Source organism: Adiantum capillus-veneris, chromosome 13 (genome assembly GCF_014529385.1).
Source record: "Adiantum capillus-veneris isolate H3 chromosome 13, ASM1452938v2, whole genome shotgun sequence".
Lineage (NCBI taxonomy): Eukaryota > Viridiplantae > Streptophyta > Polypodiopsida > Polypodiales > Pteridaceae > Adiantum > Adiantum capillus-veneris.
The window spans coordinates 95215697-95238881 of NC_140943.1; the positions used below are offsets into that span (position 1 = coordinate 95215697).

Genomic DNA, 23185 nt, shown 5'->3' on the forward strand with positions numbered 1-23185 from the left:
ACTGCATTGAGAGCATACTACACCACTGGGTTTATGAGAGCTTGAACTGGAATGAGCACTTCAATGGTGGGTTCTTGTCCCTCCTAGGCATTCTACACATCCTCAAAATCCTCCAATTAGCAAGTTCATATTTCACCCATTTTCGAGGACTCAACAACCATTTGTTTCCACCGTTTGTAAGAGCTGATGATGGGCATGACGGAATTTGTCATACACTGAAGGGAGATTCTTTGTAAACTTAGGATGTCGATTTTGTGATTATTTGGAATCAGACCTCCAACACATAGACACACCCTCTTCTCTATATACACACACTCCCTAATGAACACACATGAAATTCACACTCAGTTAGAAAACAAGCTCACACAAAACTGTACAGACCTCACACACGCACTTTTTGTAAACAAAATTTGAACCTCACACACGCGCATGCACACACAAACCCACTATACACATGGTGACAAAGAAAGTTTGCACAATAGAGCAGGTGCAAGAGGCTCAACTAAGAGGCTGAGGGCAGGAGATTTGTGCGACGGATAAAGGGCAGGAGACTGGGGCGATAGCCTACGAGTAGGTGAGGACTCGCGCAGCGGCACCTAGTCAACAACAACTCCACACACATACACACACACACACACACACACACACACAACCCCTTGAGACGAGATTTTTATGTCGTAAGAACAATCCCAAGAGACATCAAAGACGAGTGTTGAACTGAAGACCGGATACTCCCGAGGGAACTAGCACAATACTCTCTCTCCTGTGCCCCCCTCGGCTGCGGGACATTGCACATATCTGAACATACCAATTTGTTCATACCAATGTTCCACTGTTGGCATACATTTGAACATACCACTAACCACATTATCAATTCATTTTTTTTCGACTTAGAATTTCTTCAACTTCACTTAGGCTACCTGAACCTGCCGCGGGTTTGTAAAAGGCGTACGCATGAATGACTGCACAGGCATAGCTATTAAACCTTATCTGCACTGTCTGTATATCGTCCATTGCAAGCGGAAGCTCCCATGGCGAGCTCTTGTCTGCGCCAGGTACGCAACCTTGCTCTATCACGAGAGAGAGAGAGAGAGAGAGAGAGAGAGAGAGAGTGAGTTTCTGCTGACTCAGGTAGCAGCTTCCCCCGCGGGATTCAAGACCCTAGTGCTCTCGTCTACCTCAAGTAAGCCGTGCAGAGGGGCGGCTCATGTGAAGGTCCAGCTGGCTTGTAGTTTTAGGGGCTCGGCTCTTAGACTGGCCGTCAATGCCAGTCAAAAATCAAATAAGCACACCAGGGCTATTGTCGCTGCAGAAGCTGTTGCAGAAACAGCAGAAGTGGAGGCGGAGGTTGTGGTTTCTGCAGACGAGGCACCTATCGTTGAAGTAGAGCAGCCTGAGGCTCCTCTACGCACTGGCAAGAGCAGGAAAACTAAGGGCCTCAAGAACATTATGGAGGTGAGTTTTAGTTATCCTCTGCTGCTTTGAAAGTGGTGAAGATTGCTAACAAGATGGATGTTTATCAACATCAAAGAGTTCTACTTAAGTTGTGTCCAAGACCCTTTCTGCTTTTGTCTTTTCTGTCTTGTAACGTTGAGCAAGTCTCCTACTTGCTAAGTAGGTTTCTAGTTGTAAAGTCCTAGTTTTAGAGATTATCTAGGACACGATGCAGGTTTGGCATGGTGAGGAATCTTGTCTGGGGCCGCATTTGAGCTTCTAGGGCAGACACTAGACTTTGTACATCCTTATTTTTCAGGACATGTATACCGCACTTCAGGAAGCAAGCAATGTTTGACTATGCAAAGCCTTCTATCTTGACAATTTTTTTGAAGTTCTATGAATCTTTATGCTCCTGTTTTCCTATTACTTCAGGTGTATGTTAGCAACTCAGATCACCAATCGTTTGGCACCAGTCGGTCCCATTTTCTGCCAGGGACAGGTGTTAGGGAGTGAGGGTTGTTCTGTGGCTGTGCCGGCTAGTGTGAGGCAATTTTCTCATGTCGGGATACTTTAGCCATGTTCAGCCGAGGGTTTTGGCTTGGTTCCATGGCCATGTTGTCTTCTCCAGGCCCAATACTTTTTCCCCCTACCGCTTGAGTGTGCCAGATGACCCATTGCCCCCTTTTTATTGAGGTCGTGAGGCTTGACAGCTGGGTCAGGCAGCTTGATGTTGGGCCTATATAGAGGCCCAGTGGGCCCTCTTCTCAGATATGCGTTCAGCCCAGTAGGGCAGCCCTTTGGCCAGAGTTTTGGCAGTGAGAGGGGGGTGCAGATCTTTGATTTGCAACATCCTCCCTTAGCGTTTTTCCCTGGAAGCCCTCAGCGTTTTTGGTGGGCAGCCATGGCGAGGTTGGTTGACAGTGTAGGCAACGCGGTCAGATCTATGATTTGCACATCCTCCCTTAGCGTATTTCCCTGGCAGCCCTCAGTGTTTTTGGTGGGCAGCCATGGCGAGGTTGGTTGGCAGTGGCAGGTAACGCATGTAGGTGCTCCTTTCTTAGGGCAATGGGCAGTAGTGTCAAAGTTGACGATGCGGAAGCGTAGAGACCAAGAGAGAGAGAGAGAGAGAGAGAGAGAGAGAGAGAGAGAGAGAGAGAGAGAGAGAGAGAGAGAGAGAGAGAGTCTCCTGAACCAATCAACCTTGGCAATGAATAACTGAATGTGTATACAATGGAGGCAAGGAGTTGCTTATATAGCAAGCCCAGTAAATTGCCCTATCCAAGACTTTGACTAAAAGTAAAATAAATACCACAAATAAGTAAAATAAATACCTAAAAGCCAAACTAAATAATGGGATCACATTGGGCAGTTCACTTGAGATGCCTAAACTTTAACACCCACTCTGCAGCTCATAGTGGACATCAATAGTGAGACCAAGTTGATGAAGAAGCTACCATGAATATCCCAATAGTGGCCACCAACTGGATACACCTCGGTGTTGCCTTCCTCAACTTTGCACCTAAAAGCAATGCCATCTTGAGCATCGGTTGCCTTTGTAGAAACTTTGAACTGTAGACCATACTACGTCCAATAATCCCCATTCGTGAACTGTGAACACATCACGTCCAAAATATAAAACTCTAAGATAATGAACTGTTGGAACACATCTTGTACATAATCTGACCAACAACAATGAATTGGCGCGCCCATCCATAGTGTTTTAGATGTCTGATTGGTTCCCTACCAGATGCATTGAACTCCGACCTACGGGTCCAAACACCAATAACTTGAACTCCACAAGGGTCCAAATTAATTATAGGGAGCATGTGGTTGCCCCTCTCTGCCACTCACAAGCCTCTCTCTGGCTCAAGCTAGCGGTGACACCGATTTTCATGTGACTAGCAAGCGGGAGTCCGTGCCAGTGTAGTCACCACCACACCAGCAGCCTCCTTGCTATCCTTCGCTGAGTCACTATCACTGCTTTCCTCGTGTTGCTTGCTGTTACCTTTGTCCTTTGTAGAATCTTTGTCTTTGCCTTTGGATTTGCAATCCTTGGCCAAATGACCTTGCTTTCCACAATTGTAATAACGGTACTTTGTCCTCTTTTTGGAATCCGAAGCAGCAAGTGCTTCACCATGTGCTTCCACTGTCTTAGAAATCTGAATTTTGCCTTGAGTTACCAACACGGCTTCCTCCTCAATGAGAAAAGAGTTGAGATCATCAAATTCCAGCTTTTCCTTCGTGACTTGTAGCCATAGTGTCCTAGCCATTGTTTCATACTCTTGAGGCAAACAAGTGTCCAAGAAGGGTGACCGCTCGCATCGTAGAATTGCGATCAAACATACCTACGAGCTTGGACCACATTTCGTTGACAGTCTTCAAGGTCTGAATAGTTGGAGAAAGATCCTTTGTAGGAGATTCCGCAATGGCCGACATTGCCTTCGCATTAGCCACATCCCAATCGACACACGATTTGAGAAATTCGTCATCTTGAAGGCGAGTGTATCTGTTGTGGGAATCCCGTGTGGGACGAGGCTACGAGCCGTCGACAACATCCCATAACCCTTTCCATGAGAGCCAGAGTCGCATAATCAAATTCCAATGAGTGTAGTTATTCCCGTTCAATTTGTGGTTGGCGCTTGAGCAAGGCAGGGCCATGGTGAAGGTGCAAGATCTGGAACTCCGAGAACCTTCTTGCACTCTAAAGTTGGCTGCACAAACCAAGCCGATGAAATCCCCACTCTCCTCGCCTCTGCCGAGCCGCTCTACACCCTCTGCTATCCCTCCAAAGTCCTATCTCCTTCGTCTTTCAAGCCTAGCTGCTCCGATGCCCCTCTCCTGGGCTTCGGGCCCTCAAAACAAGGAGCCAAAATCTCCAAGGTCGGGCCCTGCTTCTACCTTCTACACACGTCGTTGCCCCTTGCTTGTTGGCCAATAGCGTTTTAAAACGCTGCCAAAAAAAACACTAGGCACCTTTGGTTTGATGTCGACGCTCTTGGCCAATGGCGTTTCAAAACGCAAGGGAGCCTGGGAGGGTGGAGCTGCAGGCAGCGGTGTTCTAGACATAGTTACCTGGAACGCGAAACAGGAACGGCGACGGGATCCCCCGTGGAACGGTGAGAGGTCCAAAACGGGAATGGCGCGGAACGAGAGGCATAAAAACACCCAAATAATGCAATTTTAAGCTCTGTGCGATTGAATAATACTAGTGTCCCTTTGACTCTAATATTCACAAAAAACTTGATTTGAAGACCATCTAACCTTACTATGGCCAACGTGTGTTGTATAGACTTGAGAGCTTGAGGGGGGAGGGACGCGGAGAGGGAGAGCTTAAAAGTTGAGAGAGAGGGAGACTCGAGAGAGCTTGAGAGAGGGGGAGAGGGAGAGAGCCTTGTTGACTCTAGAGTCTAGAGTCTAGACTAACGAGGCTAGAGCTTGAGAGTCAAGACTCGAGACTCGAGAGGGTAGAGCTTGAGCTTTGACCCTTGAAAGCTTGTGTGCACTGTGAAGGTAAGGGGTGGGGGGAAGGGCATTTAATAAGGGGGAGCCTCACAAGATAAAGCTCATAAATCTGAATATCTGCCATTCCCATGCCGTTCCAGTACCAAATGCGTGTCTGGAACATCTGGCCGTTCCAAGCCATGAAAACCCTGAGAAACGCCGTTCCGGTGTTCCCAGTCCATAGAGGGGCGTTCCCCGGTAACTCTGGTTCTAGAACGCAGGGCCGCCAAGGGGGAGGTGGTCGCAGGGAGCTGCAGGGCGTTTTGAAACGCGCAAGGAGGGGGGGGGGGGGGGGGAGGGCGCTGTACCGGCGGGGCGTCTTAGAACGCCCTGTCGTGCAGCTTCGCTTCCATGATGGAAAAAAGAGCAAAGAAATGCAAGCTAAGCTTCTTTGAAGCCTACACATTTATTGAGCAGTGATTAGGGCTTGTTAATAGGCCAAGTTGAATGATTTATGTATGCGAGATGTGGCTTTATAGGGCCAACAGATACCTTAATGATGCTAAAAAAGAGTATGCTTGACGTGAGTACAGATGGGAGTTTATGATCTAGAATTGTAGTGCTTGAAGTGCTCTATCGGCCTATCTTTATGGCTCGTCGATTGGAGCTACGATGCAAAAGTTATGGCAGTTTGAAGTTTAAGTCAATTGCAGATCCGTACCGGATTGGGCAACTACAGCTGAGGGGACAAAAATGAAATGAATGCATGGGCTTGAAGTGCTCACTTTGTGGAGCGTGTTGGTCTTTTCAGATCAGTGATCCGAGTTCCGGTTGCCAAGATATTGGCCGTTAAAGATTTGTTAAAGATTCACCTGGGACCTGTTCCGTACCAGTCTGGTCCGCTCGGTCGGTGTGCCATCTGGGAGCTCTGAGCTTCAGCCAGGGTTTTGAATGGAGTAGAATAAGTGCTCGAGGAGAATCTTGTCCAGAATGTCATCACTTACAGTGCATTGGTAGTTGAGTGTGCTCGATAGGCAAAAATGTTCTTAGGTCAACAATTATGGAAGCTCGGGGCTGCTAGGGAAAGATGTTGTGCTTAGCAAAGCCTTGCCCGATATGTATACCAAGTGTGGTGCCATTACGAAAGCACAAAAAGCTCTTGATGAGCTCTTTGTCCGAATGACATCTCATGGAGCGTATTGATTGTGGGATATGATAATGTTAGACAGGGGCTGCTTGAGAAAGATGCTGTGCTTGGCAATGCTTTGCCAATATGCATGTCAAATGTGGTGCCTTTACAAAAAGGCTTGGCCGCCCAATGCCCAAGGGCAACCTAGGCTAGGCCACCCAAAGGCTCATCTAATGGCCGCCCAAATTGGTTGTGGCCGTCCAAAGGGGTTTTAATAAGGGCGGAATGGGAAAGTAAAAGAAAAGGAGAGCGAAGGCATGGCGGGCAGGGGCAGCGCTGCGCAGGGAGAAGAGAGATTGCTTGGGCAGGCTTGGGGAGGCAGCTGTTGACGCCGAGCAAAAAACGAGAAGTCCTCACTAGGACATGGCGATTCTTTTTGGCACCAATCTCGGCAGTTCTCGCGCTGGTCAACTCCGCCATGCCACGTCAGCAAGGTTTATTTCTTATGCTCCCTAGCAATGACGGCGCCGTCGTTGCTAAGGGAGGGTAGGTATTTATAGGGAAACTTACTACTTAGGCCATTGCATGGGAGAGGAAGAAAAACATAATGAACGAGCGAAGGGGTTACGAGAAGGAACGGAAGGGCATCAAGAAAGGGGGAGAAAGGCAAGAAGGGTTGGAAGCAAAGGCTCTCTCTCTCGCTCTCGTGTTGGAGAAGCAAAGCGAGGGCTCTCTCCCGCTCTCTCTTCCGTCCTCAGTGAGCAAGTAAGCAAGGGAGGAGGACTCAAGTGATGTAACAAGGCAAGGCAAGGAGGGTTGTATAAGCGAAGGAAGGTCTCTCTCTTTCGTGTTGGAGAAGCAAAGCAAAACTAAAGGACTTTCTCTCTCATTCTCGGATTTAGGCAAGCATGAAGTCTCTCTCTCTCTCTCTCTCTCTCTCTCTCTCTCTCTCTCTCTCTCTCTCTCGTCGAGCATAAGGCGAGCGATCGTGATTAAAAAGGAAAGGAAAAAACGAGGTTAAGCAAGAAAAAGGAGCTGTGCAGAGAGCTCTTGAAGGCAGTTGAAGTAGGTAAAGCGGCAGGCAAAATTTTCCTTCACCATCATTGGTCTGAAGATTAATTAATTGTCTTATTAGGCCCTTGTCACGATGACGTGGCAGTTATTAACCATGTCACAGAGATGTGGCAACTGCTAACCTTGGTTGTTGGTTTCTTTTCAATGGGGTTTATTTTATTTGTTTAAGACCCTCTTTTTGAAGTAGCAAACGGTCGGACATTGTATGGCCAATGTGAACGGTAGATTCACCCGCAGACGGGAAGTGGTCGGCACTGGAATTCGTATGGTAAGAGGATGTCTAGGCTCATAGCAAGATCATATAGGTCCCCTCGTCGCACTTAGCAAGTTGGTGGATACTAGGAAGTGAACTCAATTAAGGCGTAAAGTCAAGGTGGGACTACCAACAAAAAGTATCCGACAGTTGGGCCACATTGCACTTTTGGATGCGGCTCCAATGAGGATAGATGGTCAGAAGACCAGTGGGAGCCCAACGGAAGCATCTCCTAAAATTTAGGGAACTGCTATTTTGGGCCGTGAAATGTGTTCGTGTCATTACCTCCGGTATGACTAGGGGAACACTTTATAACTCTGCCGCGAAGTCAATTGGGCAACCGGTCAGGATATTTTTAAGCGGCGAACCCGAAACGGGAAAATGCTTGAAAATGCGCCAAGTGTCACATTTTCGTGAACTTTCCTCTTGCAGAAGAAGTGGCGCTGATTTTTATGCTGGGAGAGGCCTCATTTCAGCTTTGGTCACAGGTTAAGAGCTATGGAGTGCTTTCTTTCCCTCTCATGTACAGTGTGGTGCTAGGAGTGATGCCCTGCACACTACACACTGCTCTCTCTCCCCTACGTGCAGTTATGTGATGCCCCACAAGAGGGCTACTCATTTGACTGATGTACAGTTGTGTGGGTTCATGCCTTTGTGCTGAGGCAAGAGCCTCCTTGAGCAGGAACAGGGGTAGCTAACTGCTGCTCCAAAGCAGGCACTGGTGAGGGTCATAACCTCACCGTACAGGTGCAAAATCAGCGCTGTGTATGCGCTGTAATTTCCGTGTTTTTCAGCCGTACGGACGCCAGGACCATTGGGAATCGTGCCCCACTGGCAGAGGACAGTTAGGGGACTGTTTGGGGCTGAAAACAGGGCAAAAACCAGTAAATACAGCGTGCTGAATTTACTGTTTTTGGACAGGAATCAGAGGGTATACGACAGTGCAAGCGAGTTCCAGCAGGGGAATTGGTTTCGCGCAAGTTTTGGGGCTGTTATGTTGCCGAAATTTGGCCAAATCAAATGGTATCTAGGTGGATACACGTGAAGGATTCCCAAGACCTTACCTTGTAATTTACCCTCCTAAAGAATAAAGAAATACCGAAAGGGGCACCAATTTTGGGGCCTACAGGTTGTCGGCGTCTGTTCGGAGCATTCTAGCTTCCGAGCCGTGTGTGTGATATAGTGTTAATTCCCGTTACAGGTCTCCTTTGCAAAGTGCTCTGTGTGTGTGTATAAAGTAAAGAATTTCGGGTGAAAGCCAACGCCTACCGCCCTACGGGCCGGTTTCAGCCCTGGTGTCGTTAACGGCTCGGTTAATCTGTAAAGGGAGCTTAAACTGCTATTTGCCAGTTAATCCAAGTGTTGGTGCTGCTAACAGCCTGCCCTGGCTACCGATTACATTGTACTGAAAGCTTGAATTGATTAATTGAAGACTACGGTGATTGCCAGAGCCATTTGCATCTGTTATTCTTGTTTTCTCTCTTTCACACCTCACACAGCGAGAGGCCCGGCTCACGCTTCGAACACATATCCCTCGACATCTTTGGTGAACCCGACGCGAAACGAGCCGGGGTGGGAGGTAAAGATGGAGAATTTAGAGCAGATGATGAAGATGATTGCAGAGTTAAGTGCAAACGGTTTTGATGATAAGTTGACAGTTCCAGATTTTTTGAAGATGCTTCAATTGGTTCAAGGATCTCTGCTTGAAATGGAGACCGTAAAGAAGAAAAATCAAATGGATGAAGCTTTGGATGCAGTATACGACGAGAGACGAGTCTTCGATGGATATGCCTCCAGAAGGTTACCTAGAGTGTTATGAGTCGGAAACCAAATTAAGAGGGATACCAGAAGAGTTAATGATCAGATCCTTTGAGCAGTTAGTGAGTTCAGATTGGAAGGAGCAGATTCAAGAGGTTACCAAAGCCTGCAACGACGACTGGGAATATTTCAAAGAAGCTATTGTACAAGTAAGTTATGAGCATTATGAAAGCTATCAAAAATAGAGTTCAAGTCTACCAAACTACACAGATATTCGAGGACAAGTACGATCAAAGTTAGAAGCTGTAATTGATGAGTGTATTGTACAAGATGCTACCTTCTACAGGCTAATGATGAAGACATAGTTAAAGCTGTGTATGAAAAGTTGGGTTTTTCAGATGTTGTGCATGAAGTAGAAGTCTTTGAGAGTGAGGCCTTACAGCTTCAGGATACACAGGGTGAATTTTGCAAAGAATCTACACATGCAGTCCAGGATACACATAATGATTTTTGCAAAGAACTTATACATGTAGTACAGGAGGAAAAGAAATTATGGGATCAAAACAACGAAGTGGCTAAAGCTCAAGAAGAAATTGTGCAGGTGAATGAGTGTAACCATATTCAAGTAGACATGCATGAAGATTCGGTTTTAACTAATACTTTTGCTATAGTGACTCAGTATTAGAGCAAATTGTTTTTGGTACAGATTTCACCATAGAGTTGACTGATGATACAAATGTTTTAGGTCAAAGCAAGGTTGCCGTTGAGAGTAGCATGACCATGGATTTGGGTATACCAGATTTGCCAAATTTGGATATACCTGATTTTGAGGACTTGGTTAAGCAAGAGTATGTGTTTGAAAGTCTGCAAAATGTTGATTCAGAGGGGGTGCAGACTCCTTCATTGACAAGTTGTTGTGAAGCCAAGCTACCAAAGTGGAAAATTGGTCTTGAATGTGATGATGATGATTTAGAGGGGGTGCAGACTCCTTTCACAAGTTTCTGTGACCTAGAGCTACCGATCTGGCAGACTGATTCTGAATTTGCTGGTGATTTAGAGGAGGAGCAAACTTCTTCTCTATCAAGAATTTGTGACACAAGGCTCACACTATGGCAGAATGATCATGATGCTGATTCATAGGGGGTGCATAGTGAAGTGCAATCTCTTGGGGTTGAATATGATTGGTTTCATTGTGCCGATGATACAGACAGGGCAATAGATGAAATTTCTAATGTGCATGCTGAACTTTGTGCTACAGAAGTGCAAAGATATTTGGATGAGGGTGAAAGACTTAAAGAGCAGTTTACAACAGATGTATTTAGTATGCATGTCATATGTGGAAATCTTAGTTTACAATAGCCTGAGATGTGCAGGATGGAAGAACCTTATGAAGCGGTGGACCTAGATTTTATGTGCTTATTGGACGAAGCTTTGGAAGGATTCTCAAAAACAAATGCTAAGGATACCAATCAATCTAGATTCATGCATGAGCAAGTTTGTTCAGATGCAGCTGATGATGAACTTATGCAGTTGTTGGATGATGCTCTGCTTGATTTTGAGCCTTTACAAGATAGAGAATTGTTTTCTATGCATCTTGCGAGCCTAATGAAGAAAGTAGTACCTATCACGTGACATATCCAACCCTATGTGTCCGTGGACAAGCTACAACACGACAAGGGTTCAGTCAGTCCACTCAGTCTAGAATAGGCAGTGATCTGGCACTTTTGTGAGTCTGTTCGTAGACCATGCATGACCAGTCACTTAGTGTAGATGCATATCCTCTGGTTGCACACAGCATGATTATAAGCATTCCCATCAGAATCCATCAGAATTCTTCAGGGGAATTTTCCAGTGCATTTAACCTATTTTCCCTATTTTTGACATTTTTCACTTATTATTTTTAAGTGACTTTTGTTGGGAAGTAGTTAAGGCAAATTGAGTAAGTTTGTATATAAGCAAACCTAAACTAGCACTAATTGGCAGAAGAGGAAGCAGGAGCACCATCGCTCAACATGCAACTTCTCAGCAAGAACCTCCCTTGATGGTGTTTTCCCTCCAAGCAAAGACTCCCATCAACCTAGTGTTTTCATCATCAAGTAAGCATCGCCATAGCCTCCCAAGCCCTTGGCGTTTTCCAGTAAGAAGTTTCATCTTCAGGACATTCCCAGTCTGCTAGCGTTTTTCATCCAGAAGACCTCAGCCTAGCGTTTTCTTTTCCTAGCATCATCGCCACAAGTTGCCCCCTTTTTGCATGGCGATTTTCAGCAGATAAGCAACAACAGATTTCAGCTTTGACCACCATAAAGACCAGCAATTTTCAGCCATTAAGAACCAGCCCATTTCAACGTTTTTGGTGCCAGAACATTTCAACCATCAACGTTTTTGGGACGGTAGCGAATCAGCGACAGAATTCAGCCATTAGCGTTTTGGACAGCAAATAGGAAGCGTCAGTTTTCAGCCCTTAGATCGGTCTCGCCATCCCCGTCGTCGACATCTACCTAGCTTAGACTTGCATCAGTCACATGCATTCAGTTTGTACCAGTTTGTGCAATCAATAGTAGACCACTCTCGCTGACGAGAGTGGGGCCTTCGGAGGAGGGTGGTGTTGTATTCTCTCCTCTATCTCTCAGTCTCATACACTTGCACGCACAGTGTCCATTCACTTTGTTTATGATCATTGCACTCTCTCATTAAGAATGGAAGGCTCTCCCTTCCATAAGAACAAAAGGAACCTTGAGCAAGTTCGGCACTCATCTTGAGCAAAGTTCAATCCGCTGCACCTTACATTGGTATCAGAGCTTTGGCAGTGTTCTGTATCACCGTGCTTGGCGATCACTCCAATGTGCACTAGGCATAGACTGGAGTCACTTGAGGGCTTGGTGATCTGTGCGAACTGTGAACAATCTACCATACAGAAAATGCTTCCAATGCTTAAGAGAGTGAATGACAGACAAAAGTTCTTTATGATAAACTGAATAGTTCTTTTCTACACTAATGAGCTTCCGACTAAGAAATGCAACTGGACAACCATGCTGCTGAAGCACAACGCCTATGGCGACATTGATCGCATCCGTCCGTACCTCAAAGGCATCATCCCAAGAGGCAAGGATAAGACACGATGCTTTTGTCACCGCAACCTTGAGAGCTGCGACGAAAGCCTCAATGGCTGCCTTGGGCAAACCCACGCGCTGTCGACGAGTCTTTACCCCTTTCAACAAATCTGTCATGGGTGCGGCAATGCGTGCAAAATTCTCCATGTGCGAACTATATGCTTGACACAAACTAAGAAAAGAACGCACATCATATGCAGTTTTGGGCAAATCCCATTTACGTACCTGTTTCACCTTCGTGGGATCTAGCTTGACGCCTTCTGCAAAAATGATATAATCCAGAAAAGTAACTTAAGTGAGAAAAAACTCAGATTTCTTAGCTGCAATGTACAGTTGATACTCATCCAAAAACGGGTTAATACCCTTTCGACGTCTTTTTCATGTTGTTCCTACGACGCATAAAAAATGAGAATATTATCAAGAAAGATGAACACACATACACCATACGCCTACCATGAGACGGTTAAATGTACCCACGACACCTGTCACTCCAAAAGGCACGACCACATACTCCCATTGCTCTCGCTCTGTGCGAAAAGCGGTCTTGTAGATGTTGCCTTTGAATACTCGTATCTGATGGTATCCACTTTTGAGATCGACCTTACTGAAAACCTTTGCCTCAGTGAGCCTATCAAGGATATACTCAATGCGAGGCATTGGAAACTTGTTCTTGATGATCATCTTGTTCAATGCCCTGTAATCAATACACAAACGAGACGAACCATCCTTGTTGCGGACAAACAAAATAGGAGCAGCAAGAGGACTTACACTAGGACGTATGAATCCTCTGGCCACCAACTCCGTGAGTTGCCGCTCTAACTCTTCTCGTGAGTCTTATTGACTGGCTGTGCCCCTTCCGTAAGTTCGATGTGACACCCTCCTCACCATGTATGATCATAGGAGAGTTACTTTTGGCATTCAGAGTGAGAGTATTGTCCGTCCAATCAATAAGAGGGTTATGCTCACGACACCATCTAATGCCCAAAAGCATATCACATCTTGAGAGAGGAGACACGATAAGTTTTCTACGGAAGGCAGCCTATTGAACTGTAAACAACACATCAAGGCACTCTTGCGTAATGAGAGAGTCTATATCGGGAGTGAAGCCCGACACCTCGAGAGGAGATGTCTGACTAACCTCTAGGCGGGCTCTCTCTACTAGAGAGGTACTAATCACATCATGCATACTGCTTGAATCAAACAATATGACAAAACGCTAACCCTTCACATGACCATAACACTTAGAGAGAGACTCATCAATGTGTGTGTCAGAAACATGTGAAGACTTAGATTGGTTCATTAAAGTGCTTGTGGTAGCTGTTGGTGCTTTGGGTTCCCTAGGTAGGGCTGTCTTAGGACAAGCCGCTTTAATGTGACCCTTGACGTGACATTGATAACAACGCCCTTCCTTAGCATAAATAACTTATTCTTCTGCCATTATGTATCCTCATATAATTCCTTTTGCTGCTTTTTCATCCGAGGCTAGCTTAGGTTCAGCAGGTGTTTTAACTTTACCCTTAGATTCATTTTGTGAGTTCTTTTCCGAAGGATTATAGGAAGATTGGCTAGAAGAGTTACTGTTCTTACTATTCTTACCATTCTTACTGTTCTGAGGGTTCTGAGGAGTCTGAGAGGTACTTTGAGAAGACTTGTTCTCCTTAGGCTTTCCTTGATTGTGCTTCATCTCTTGTGGGAGAGCAATCCTTACCGCCTTGTTGAGATCTATGGGATCGAGTACTTCGACATCATACTTGATATATTGGTCCAATCCATAAAGGAATGCCTCTTTGCGCTCATCATCCGATTTGCGTAATTGGGTGCCGAGCTGTAAAACACGATTAGAGAAAGATATAACTGGCATACCATTTTGCTTGAGACTGTGCCAATCGTCCTTCAACCGTGCTAAGTACTGGGGTGGCATAAACCGCGCCTTGAGCTTGTCTTGGAAGTCGGCCCAATTGAAAGAAGGGGAAGCGCCTTCTTTGGCTTCCTCTAGGTGCGCGGTCAACTGTGCCTCTTGCCATGCGTGGTATTGATTAATGGCATCACCGGCAAGGTACATGGATGCCGTCAAAACCTTGCTATTTCCTGTCTTCTTAGTTGTCACAAAGTAAGCATTAAATTGATGCAACCAAGAGTGAATAATAGTAGCATCCATCTTATCGTCATACTTATTGAACTTCAACTTCTCAGTGACGGGGTGGTTGAAGTCCGAATCTTTGCTTGAGCTACTTGATGAACTACCAACATCTTTGACCGGCTCGGGCTTTGAGGTGAGTACTTGTAGGACCGACTCTTGCATGCGTTGGTCTCTCTGCGCCTCTCGCTCTAACTCCAAGGCCGCTCGTCTTTCTTCAGCCGCCAAGCGCGCTTGCTCGTGCTCACGCTCCAAGGCTAACCGTCTTTTTTTGCGCTCGCGATCCAATTTTGCCTTTCTTTCTTCGCGCTCGCGATCCAAGATTGCCTTTCTTTCCTCGGTCGTTAAGCGCGCTTGATTACGCTCACGATCCAAGGTTGCCTTTCTTTCCTCGGCCGCCAAGTGCGCTTGATCACGCTTGCGATCCAAGGCTGCATCCACTAACACATCATCCTTGTGAACAATCACATCATCTTCATGAAAATCCTCATGCTTGTGAGAAATCACATCTTGATCATGCAAATCATCATGCAAATCATGTGTGTCATGGTTTGGAGAAGAAGAGACTGAGAGAGTCTCCTTTTCCCGAATCTCTTGCATCTGTGCCTGAACTTGTGAAAAGAGTCGCAAGAATTCTTTCATGTGTTGATCGCTCTTCTCTTGTCGTGCTTTGGTCTCGCGGTCATATTCTGCTTGTCTTGCTTTGTTCTCGCGATGTATGGCTGCCACTCTTTCTGTGTATTGACGCTCTATGGCTGCCATCGTTTCTTCGTGTTCACGCTCTATTTCTGCTTTTCGGTCTAACTTCTTGTCCATCATCCTCTTGTCGAAAAGCGTCATAGGATCTGGTGCAATCTTTGGCGTAGATGGGGAAGGGGGAGGGTCGGAAAAACCTCCTGGTGGGGAATATTCTTCTTCGCCTCTCTCATGCTCATCACTTCCAAGCGAAGTATCCATTCCGCTTCGAGTGATAATCATCTACTGAAGTCTTGGGTTCTTAAGTTCATGAGGAACTTGGGTTCTTGGGGATCTTGGTTCTTGGGGTTCTTGAGTTCTTGAGGTTCTTCTTTCGCTTGCAATCTGTGTTAGAGAAGGATCTTCTCTTCACCCGAGTTCTGCTCTTTTCTGCGGGCGCACCTCTTGGCGGCCTTGCGCTCACACCATGGTTGCTTTTTCCCACCTCACGTCGATTGGCCGGCCGCTAAGTGCACGGTTTGCTCTCAATGAGTGAAAAGAGGCACAAGGGGAGGCTGGACAAGCCCTTATTTCTTGGGATGCCTGTCACTCTTCAAAAACACGATTAAGAATCGACACGCCCAAGCGAACTTGGGTTCATGCGACCTCAACAAGCAAAAAAAAATTCTGTGGTTCCTGTGGTTCTTTCCTTGAGTGATACAAAACACTGCCAAAGCTCTGATACCAATGTTAGGTGCAACGGAATGAATGTTTGAACTTTGCTCAAGATGAGTGCTCCGAACTGTGCTCAAGGTTCCTTTTGTTCTTATGGAAGGGAGAGCCTTCCGTTCTTAATGAGAGAGTGCAATGATTACAAACAAAGTGAATTGACACTGTGCGTGCAAGTGTATGAGACTGAGAGATAGAGAGAAGAGAAATACGACACCAGAGACGTTGTAAAACCCTCTTCCGAAGGCCCCACTCTCTATGGCGAGAGCGGTCTACTTATGCTTGCACAAATCTCTACAATGCTTGGACTTGCCGACGATGTCGACGACGATGAGGACGACGACGAGACGGGCTGAAATCAGAAAACTGTAAGGGCTGAAATCTGCAAATCTTTATCTGCTGAATTCTGGCTCTATGTCGATTTCGATGTCGACGACGACGATGCGCTGAAAACTAATGGTTCTTATGTGCTGAAAATTGCAGGTCCTAGGGCTTAAAATCACCATGCAAAAAAGCTAGGGCTGCAATTCTAGAAAACGCTATATGCTGGGATGTGCTGGTGATGAAGCTCTTGCTAGAAATGCCAATGGCTGGAAGTGACGACGATGAAGATCAAAACGCTAGGGGTGCTTGTTGGAGGAAAAAATGCTAGGAGATGGGATCTTTGCTTGGAGGGAAAACCACCAAGGTTTTTGCTTAGAAGCTGCTTGTTGAGCTTGGTCCCTGTTGCCTCTTCTGCCAATTAGTGCTAGTTTAGGTTTGCTTATATACAAACTTACTCAATTTGCCCTACCTACTTTCCAACAAAAGTCACTTTAAAAAATAAGTGAAAAATGTCAAAAATAGGTAAAATAAGCTAAATGCATTGGAAAATTCTCCTGAAGGATTCTGATGGGAATGCTTATGATCATGCTGTGTGCAACCTGAGGATATGGATCCACTCTAAGTGTCTGGGCATGCACGGTCTACGAATAGACTCACAAAAGTGCCAGATCACTTCTAATCTAGACTGACTGAACCCTTGCTATGCTGTAGCTTGTCCACGGACACATCGGGTTGGATGTGTCACGTGACATCTCCTCCTTTTCAAAGTGAGGTACTGGTACCGAACTGTATGGCGTCGAGGGAGATCGCAAATAGCATCCGCAATCCTGGAAGGGACTCTTCGTCGGCCCACTTTGATGTGTGGGTAGTGCGGTACTTGAACTTCATAAAGGTCTGCAACGCTTGCTTCTTTGGGCCGCGCCAAAAGCGACACAAAGTCTTGTGTGGCTCCTTCGATGCTTCAACTTCGTCTAGAGTCATGCTTCTTTCTTCTTTAAGAATGTCCATGGTTGAAAATTCTTGAAACCATTTCCAACACAAAACCATGAACATACCTATTCCATGTAAAGTGAGTGGAAAAAATCTCGTCGTCCTAATAGACTGTGCATGCAATGTAGATGAACAAAAGACGGAGTGCCAAACCGTTCACCACACACACACAAACAATGAGATTGAATCTTTCTCTTATGATCTAAAGCAATCAACTGTGGCAATTCACAACGGAAATGCCCATGCTTGGTGCTCATACTTTCATGTGCTCTTTCTACAACTGTGTCATGCTAAGGAAGAGACATGAAATGTGACTGACCTGAAATGTGACTTCCTTGAATGCATACTTTTCAGCTTTTCATGAACAATCCACATATATCCGTGCTCATTCATGAGCGAAACGTGCTCAACGTACAATATGTCATGCCTAGGAAAAGGGATCATATATAGACACGGACTAAAATACAGGAAACAATCACGAACAAAACACTCGAACAATGGGTGTTGACTAATCATGCGAACACAATACTTCCTGTAAGGGTTCTTTGGACCTAGGCTCAAGAGCCAAGATCGCTTCTTCTTGAGGGGGTTCTTTGGACCTCGACTCGAGAGCCAAGATCGATCCTTCGTGATTGATCGAATCTGCAACGAGGTTAGCTTCGCTAGAAAAAGTATCCACTAACTCATCATCCTTGTGAACAATCACATCATCTTCATGAAAATCCTCATGCTTGTGAGAAATCACATCTTGATCATGCAAATCATCATGCAAATCATGTGTGTCATGGTTTGGAGAAGAAGAGACTGAGAGAGTCTCCTTTTCTTAAATCTCTTGCATCTGTGCTTGGACTTGAGAAAAGAGTCGCAAGAATTCTTTCATGTGTTGATCGCTCTTCTCTTGTCGTGCTTTGATCTCGCGGTCATATTCTGCTTGTCTTGCTTTGTTCTCGCGATGTATGGCTGCCACTCTTTCCGTGTATTGACGCACTATGGTTGCCATCTTTTCTTCGTGGTCACGCTCTATTTTTGCTTTTCGGTCTAACTTCTTGTCCATCATCCTCTTGTCGAAAAGCGTCATAGGATCTGGTGCAATCTTTGGCGTAGATGGGGAAGGGGGAGGGTCGGAAAAACCTCCTGGTGGGGAACATTCTTCTTCGCCTCTCTCATGCTCATCACTTCCAAGCGAAGTATCCATTCCGCTTCGAGTGATGACCATCTACTGAAGTCTTGGGTTCTTGTGGTCTTGGGTTCTGAAGTTCACGAGGAACTTGGGTTCTTGGGGATCTTGGTTCTTGGGGTTCTTGAGTTCTTGAGGTTCTTCTTTCGCTTGCAATCTGTGTTAGAGAAGGATCTTCTCTTCACCCGAGTTCTGCTCTTTTCTGCGGGCGCACCTCTTGGCGGCCTTGCGCTCACACCAAGGTTGCTTTTTCCCACCTCACGTCGATTGGCCGGCCGCTAAGTGCACGGTTTGCTCTCAATGAGTGAAAAGAGGCACAAGGGGAGGCTGGACAAGCCCTTATTTCCTGGGATGCCTGTCACTCTTCAAAAACACGATTAAGAATCGACACGCCCAAGCGAACTTGGGTTCATGCGACCTCAACAAGCAAAAAAAATTTCTGTGGTTCCTGTGGTTCTTTCCTTGAGTGATACAAAACACTGCCAAAGCTCTGATACCAATGTTAGGTGCAACGGAATGAATGTTTGAACTTTGCTCAAGATGAGTGCTCCGAACTGTGCTCAAGGTTCCTTTTGTTCTTATGGAAGGGAGAGCCTTCCGTTCTTAATGAGAGAGTGCAATGATTACAAACAAAGTGAATTGACACTGTGCGTGCAAGTGTATGAGACTGAGAGATAGAGAGAAGAGAAATACGACACCAGAGACGTTGTAAAACCCTCTTCCGAAGGCCCCACTCTCTATGGCGAGAGCGGTCTACTTATGCTTGCACAAATCTCTACAATGCTTGGACTTGCCGACGATGTCGACGACGATGAGACGTGCTGAAATCTGAAAACTCTAAGGGCTGAAATCTGCAAATCTTTAGCTACTGAATTCTGGCTCTATGTCGATGACGATGTCGATGACGACGCGCTGAAAACTGATGGTTCTTATCTGTTCTCTTAGGGCTGAAAATCGCCATGCACAAGGGAGGGCGATCTTGCTCCAAAGCGCTAGGGCTGCAATTTTGGAAAACGCTATATGCTGGCGATGAAGCTCTTGCTGGAAACGCCAATGGCTGGAAGTGATGACGATTAAGATCAAAACGCTAGGGATGCTTGTTGGAGGAAAAAACGCTAGGAGATGGGATCTTTGCTTGGAGGGAAAACCACCAAGGTTCTTGCTGAGAAGCTGCCTGTTGAGCTTGGCTACTGTTGGCTCTACTACCAATTAGTGCTAGTCTAGGTTTGCTTATATACAAACTTACTCAATTTGCCCTACCTACTCTCCAACAAAAGTCACTTAAAAATAATAAGTGAAAAATGTCAAAAATAGGTAAAGTAGGCTAAATGCACTGGAAAATTCCCCTCAAGGATTTTGATTGATTCTGATGGGAATGCTTATGATCATGCTGTGTGCAACCAGAGGATATGCATCTACTCTAAGTATCTGGGCATGCACGGTCTACGAATAGACTCACAAAAGTGCCAGATCACTTCTAATCTAGACTGACTGGACTGACTGAACCCTTGCTATGCTGTAGCTTGTCCACGGACACATAGGGTTGGATGTGTCACGTGACAGCCGGCCACTAAGTGCACGGTCTGCTCTCAATGAGTGAAAAGAGAAACAAGGGGAGGCTGGACAAGCCCTTCTTTCTTGGGTTACTTGTCACTCTTCAAAAAACTGATTAGGAATCAACACACTGTCACAAACTAGAGCGCATAGCAATATAAAATATATTTCGATAAATAGGATTTATCACTTAATATTGAACCTAGAGGATATAGAGAAAAATAGGTAGAGAGAGAGAGCACTCTGCCTGCCGCGCGTCCTGCTCCCTGCCTGTCGCACGCGCCCTGCACTCTGCAGCTTGTGCGCCCTGCACTCTGCCTGCCACACGCGCCCGGTCTGCCCTGCTGCGCGCCCTGCTCCATACTTGTCGCGCGCTCAGCCTGCTGCCTGCGCGTGCTTTGCTGCCTGCACGCCCTTGCTGTCTGCGCGTGCACTGTTGCCGATGTAACCCTAATTCCTTGCAACCCTAACAGTCAGCTTTTACAAAACCCTAATTCCACGAAACCCTAAAAATCCGAAAATCCTAACTATCCCAAACCCTGACCGCGCGCCTCTTTCAATCGCCTGCAAGCGAAAGAGAGAGAGAGAGAGAGAGAGAGAGAGAGAGAGAGAGAGAGAGAGAGAGAGAGAGAGAGAGAGAGAGAGAGAGAGAGAGAGAGAGAGAGAGAGAGAGAGAGAGAGAGAAAGTGTCCAACCTTCAATTCGGGTCGTGCTTTTCCAGTTTGCCAGTTTCGCCCATTCTTCATGGCGGCTTTGCCGGTCTCGAGTGCTACACATGGTGCTCCATCACCACTTGCTTGTCGCGTGGACTGTACTGGCGACCTGTTGACACGCATTGACTCCAAAGTACAACACTTGGCACATCATGCCTTGGTTGGCCGGATGATTGGACAGTCTCCACCTCGATCTTCTATACGCGATTGGTGTCAGACTGCATTGGGCACTACTCAGGGACGGATCTCGGAGCTTACATTCCTTGGCAGAGGCATATTCATGGTACGTCTTTCAGATCCAGCAACTGCCTCAGCCCTCCTGGCTCGCTCTCCGATACTCTCTGATTGCAGGATGATATACTTGACGAGGTGGTATCCTGAGTTTACTACTGAGGAGTTTGATAGTCGACACCTTATTCCCAGATTCCCTCTGACCCTCTCCTTCCCGGATATGCCTCTTCATTTTATTGATGAGCATCTCCTTCAGATGATTGCTGCTCACTTTGGCACAGTAGTTCCAAGATCCTGCATCTGCTCATCTGGTCTACCTCGCATTCAAGTCTTGGTGTTTGGGGATACTTCATTACCAGATTCAGTTACAGTGGCTGTGCGCGATCGAGACTACTCTTGCCGAATGGTAGTCACTCGCCGTCCAGGGCAGTGCTTACGCTGTCACGAGATGGGACACTTGGCGCGAGAATGCCCCACACTGCCACGTCATCGATGACAACAGCAGCCGGCTCGTGGCACTCATGCTCAGCCACGTGGTCAGCGTCAACAAGCGGCTCCTCCTGCTACTACTCGAGCACCTCCTCAGCCTGTAGGTGCTCCTAGAGCGTCGACCCTCCATGTTCCTCTCTTTGCTTCAGCTCCTACCGAGGCAGCATGGCAGACAGTGGGTCGTAACCATTCCTTCCGTCCTCGTCCGCAACCTCCAATGCATGCAGCCCCTAGTGTTACCTCTCCTGCTCCCTCGCAAGTTTCCACCACCCCCTTACCCCCTGTTTCTCCTCACCAATCTTCTTCTTCAGCACAAGATCACTTACCTCTGCTTCCAGCTCCTCCTTCACCTGCTGTTCCTCCACTCGCTCCTTCCCCTCTACCCGAGGCTCTTATTCCCATGCAAATGGATCATTCACCGCTCCTATCTCTCCCTCCTCCTCCTCTTCCTCCTATCCTTACTCTCCCCCCTCCACCTTCTGGTCCCCACCCTCCCTCAGCAACTCATACTTACGTCTCACGCAGTTTTCTCAGCTCTTGGCCTCTTTCCTGGGGCACTCATCGGGCTGAGATGTGCGGTGACTCAGACGGACCATTGCGGGTACAGCTCTACCTTATGCATCACAAGACAGGTTGTGTTCCTTCTTTGATTGGTAGTCGCTCTCAGCCTACGCATTCCTTTTTCCTTCCATTCTACGCTGCTCAGGAATGGTCCGAGGATCAGGTTCTCCATTTTGTGCACGCCCAGACTATGGCTCAGCTACATTTATGGTTGTCTACTTCTGCCCTTGATGCTTTGTCTCCTCACTATCCTTCATGTATTGGTGCTATGGAGTTGAGTGATGTTTATGCTTGCTATTTAGTATTCATTGCCTATGGTCATTCATGTATCCTCAGATGTGGTGCTTCCTATGTCTATGCGCATTTGGGGTGTCAAGGCTGCAGCATCGGTAATGCAATGTAAACAAGCTGAGGTTCGCAGTTGGTGCAATGAGACACCATATTTTAGAGAGGGCTTGGTGGTTGCTTTCCTACCGCGTGAAGCTCACCCCTTGGATGGTCCAGCTGCCTCCAAGAAGATGCGCAGTTAGTTAGACACTATACCTACTCTTTCATGCAGTCTATGGATTTACATGTACTTTCTTGGAATGCTAATGGTTTGCAGACTTCTCGGGTAAAAGGTTCCCGCAAGCTTTTACTTCGCTGAGATTTACACACTCATGTAGTGGGCACTGTGGATATACTACTAGTACAGGAGTATAAGATTGCCACTCCTTTTGGCAATCTCATGCCATCGGGCGCCCGAACTTTTTGGGAGCGTGCTCTGGGCCTTCATGGTCAGAGTTGCGGTGTATGCATCTCAGTGGGGCCACGTTACTTGGCCTCAGTTCAGCAGCATGGCACACTAGTCGCTGGCAGAGCAGTTTATGTTTCTATTCGGATTCGGGAATCTATCATTGGTTTTATGTCAGTCTATGCACCCACTACCCCTTGGGAGAGGGCTACTTTTTGGTCCTCCTTGGCTGCTGCTCTACCTGCTGTAGACTCTTGGGTTGTTGGAGGTAACTTCAATAACGTTGAGAGCGACTTTGATTGGCGAGCCACCACACCTCCCGTTCTATCATCCATTTCTCCCGATGAGCAGCCAGCTTGGGATCGATTTCTTCTAGCTATTCAAGGTGTTGACGCCTGGCACATACCCTCTTTTGGTCATCACCCTGCTACTCTTCATTACTCTTGGGCGTTTCAGCGACAGCAGGGGAGATTATTAGAGCGACTTGACCGTTTTTACATTGGCCCTTGGGCAGCAGCTCTAGGCGGATTTACTACTATATGGAGAGGAACCAGCCTCTCAGATCATTTACCCACATCATTATTTATCTCCTTCACTAGATCCTCTGCTCAAAGACGAGGCTGCCGCATCCCTGACAGTGTTCTCACCACTCAAGTATTGCAGCAGCAGA

At 46.6% G+C, this 23185-nt stretch overlaps 1 protein-coding gene across 1 annotated transcript in view; it reads left to right on the forward strand.

Moving 5' to 3' along the window:
* Window positions 1-897: 897 nt before the first annotated feature.
* Window positions 898-23185, forward strand: part of LOC147444471 (large ribosomal subunit protein bL19c-like) — a 35596-nt gene continuing 13308 nt past the window's right edge. The window contains exons 1-2 of the mRNA XM_086527076.1: window positions 898-1055; window positions 1132-1455. Coding sequence (XP_086383202.1) covers window positions 1032-1055; window positions 1132-1455 — 348 coding nt within the window. The 5' untranslated portion in view covers window positions 898-1031. The remainder of the gene's footprint in view (window positions 1056-1131; window positions 1456-23185) is intronic.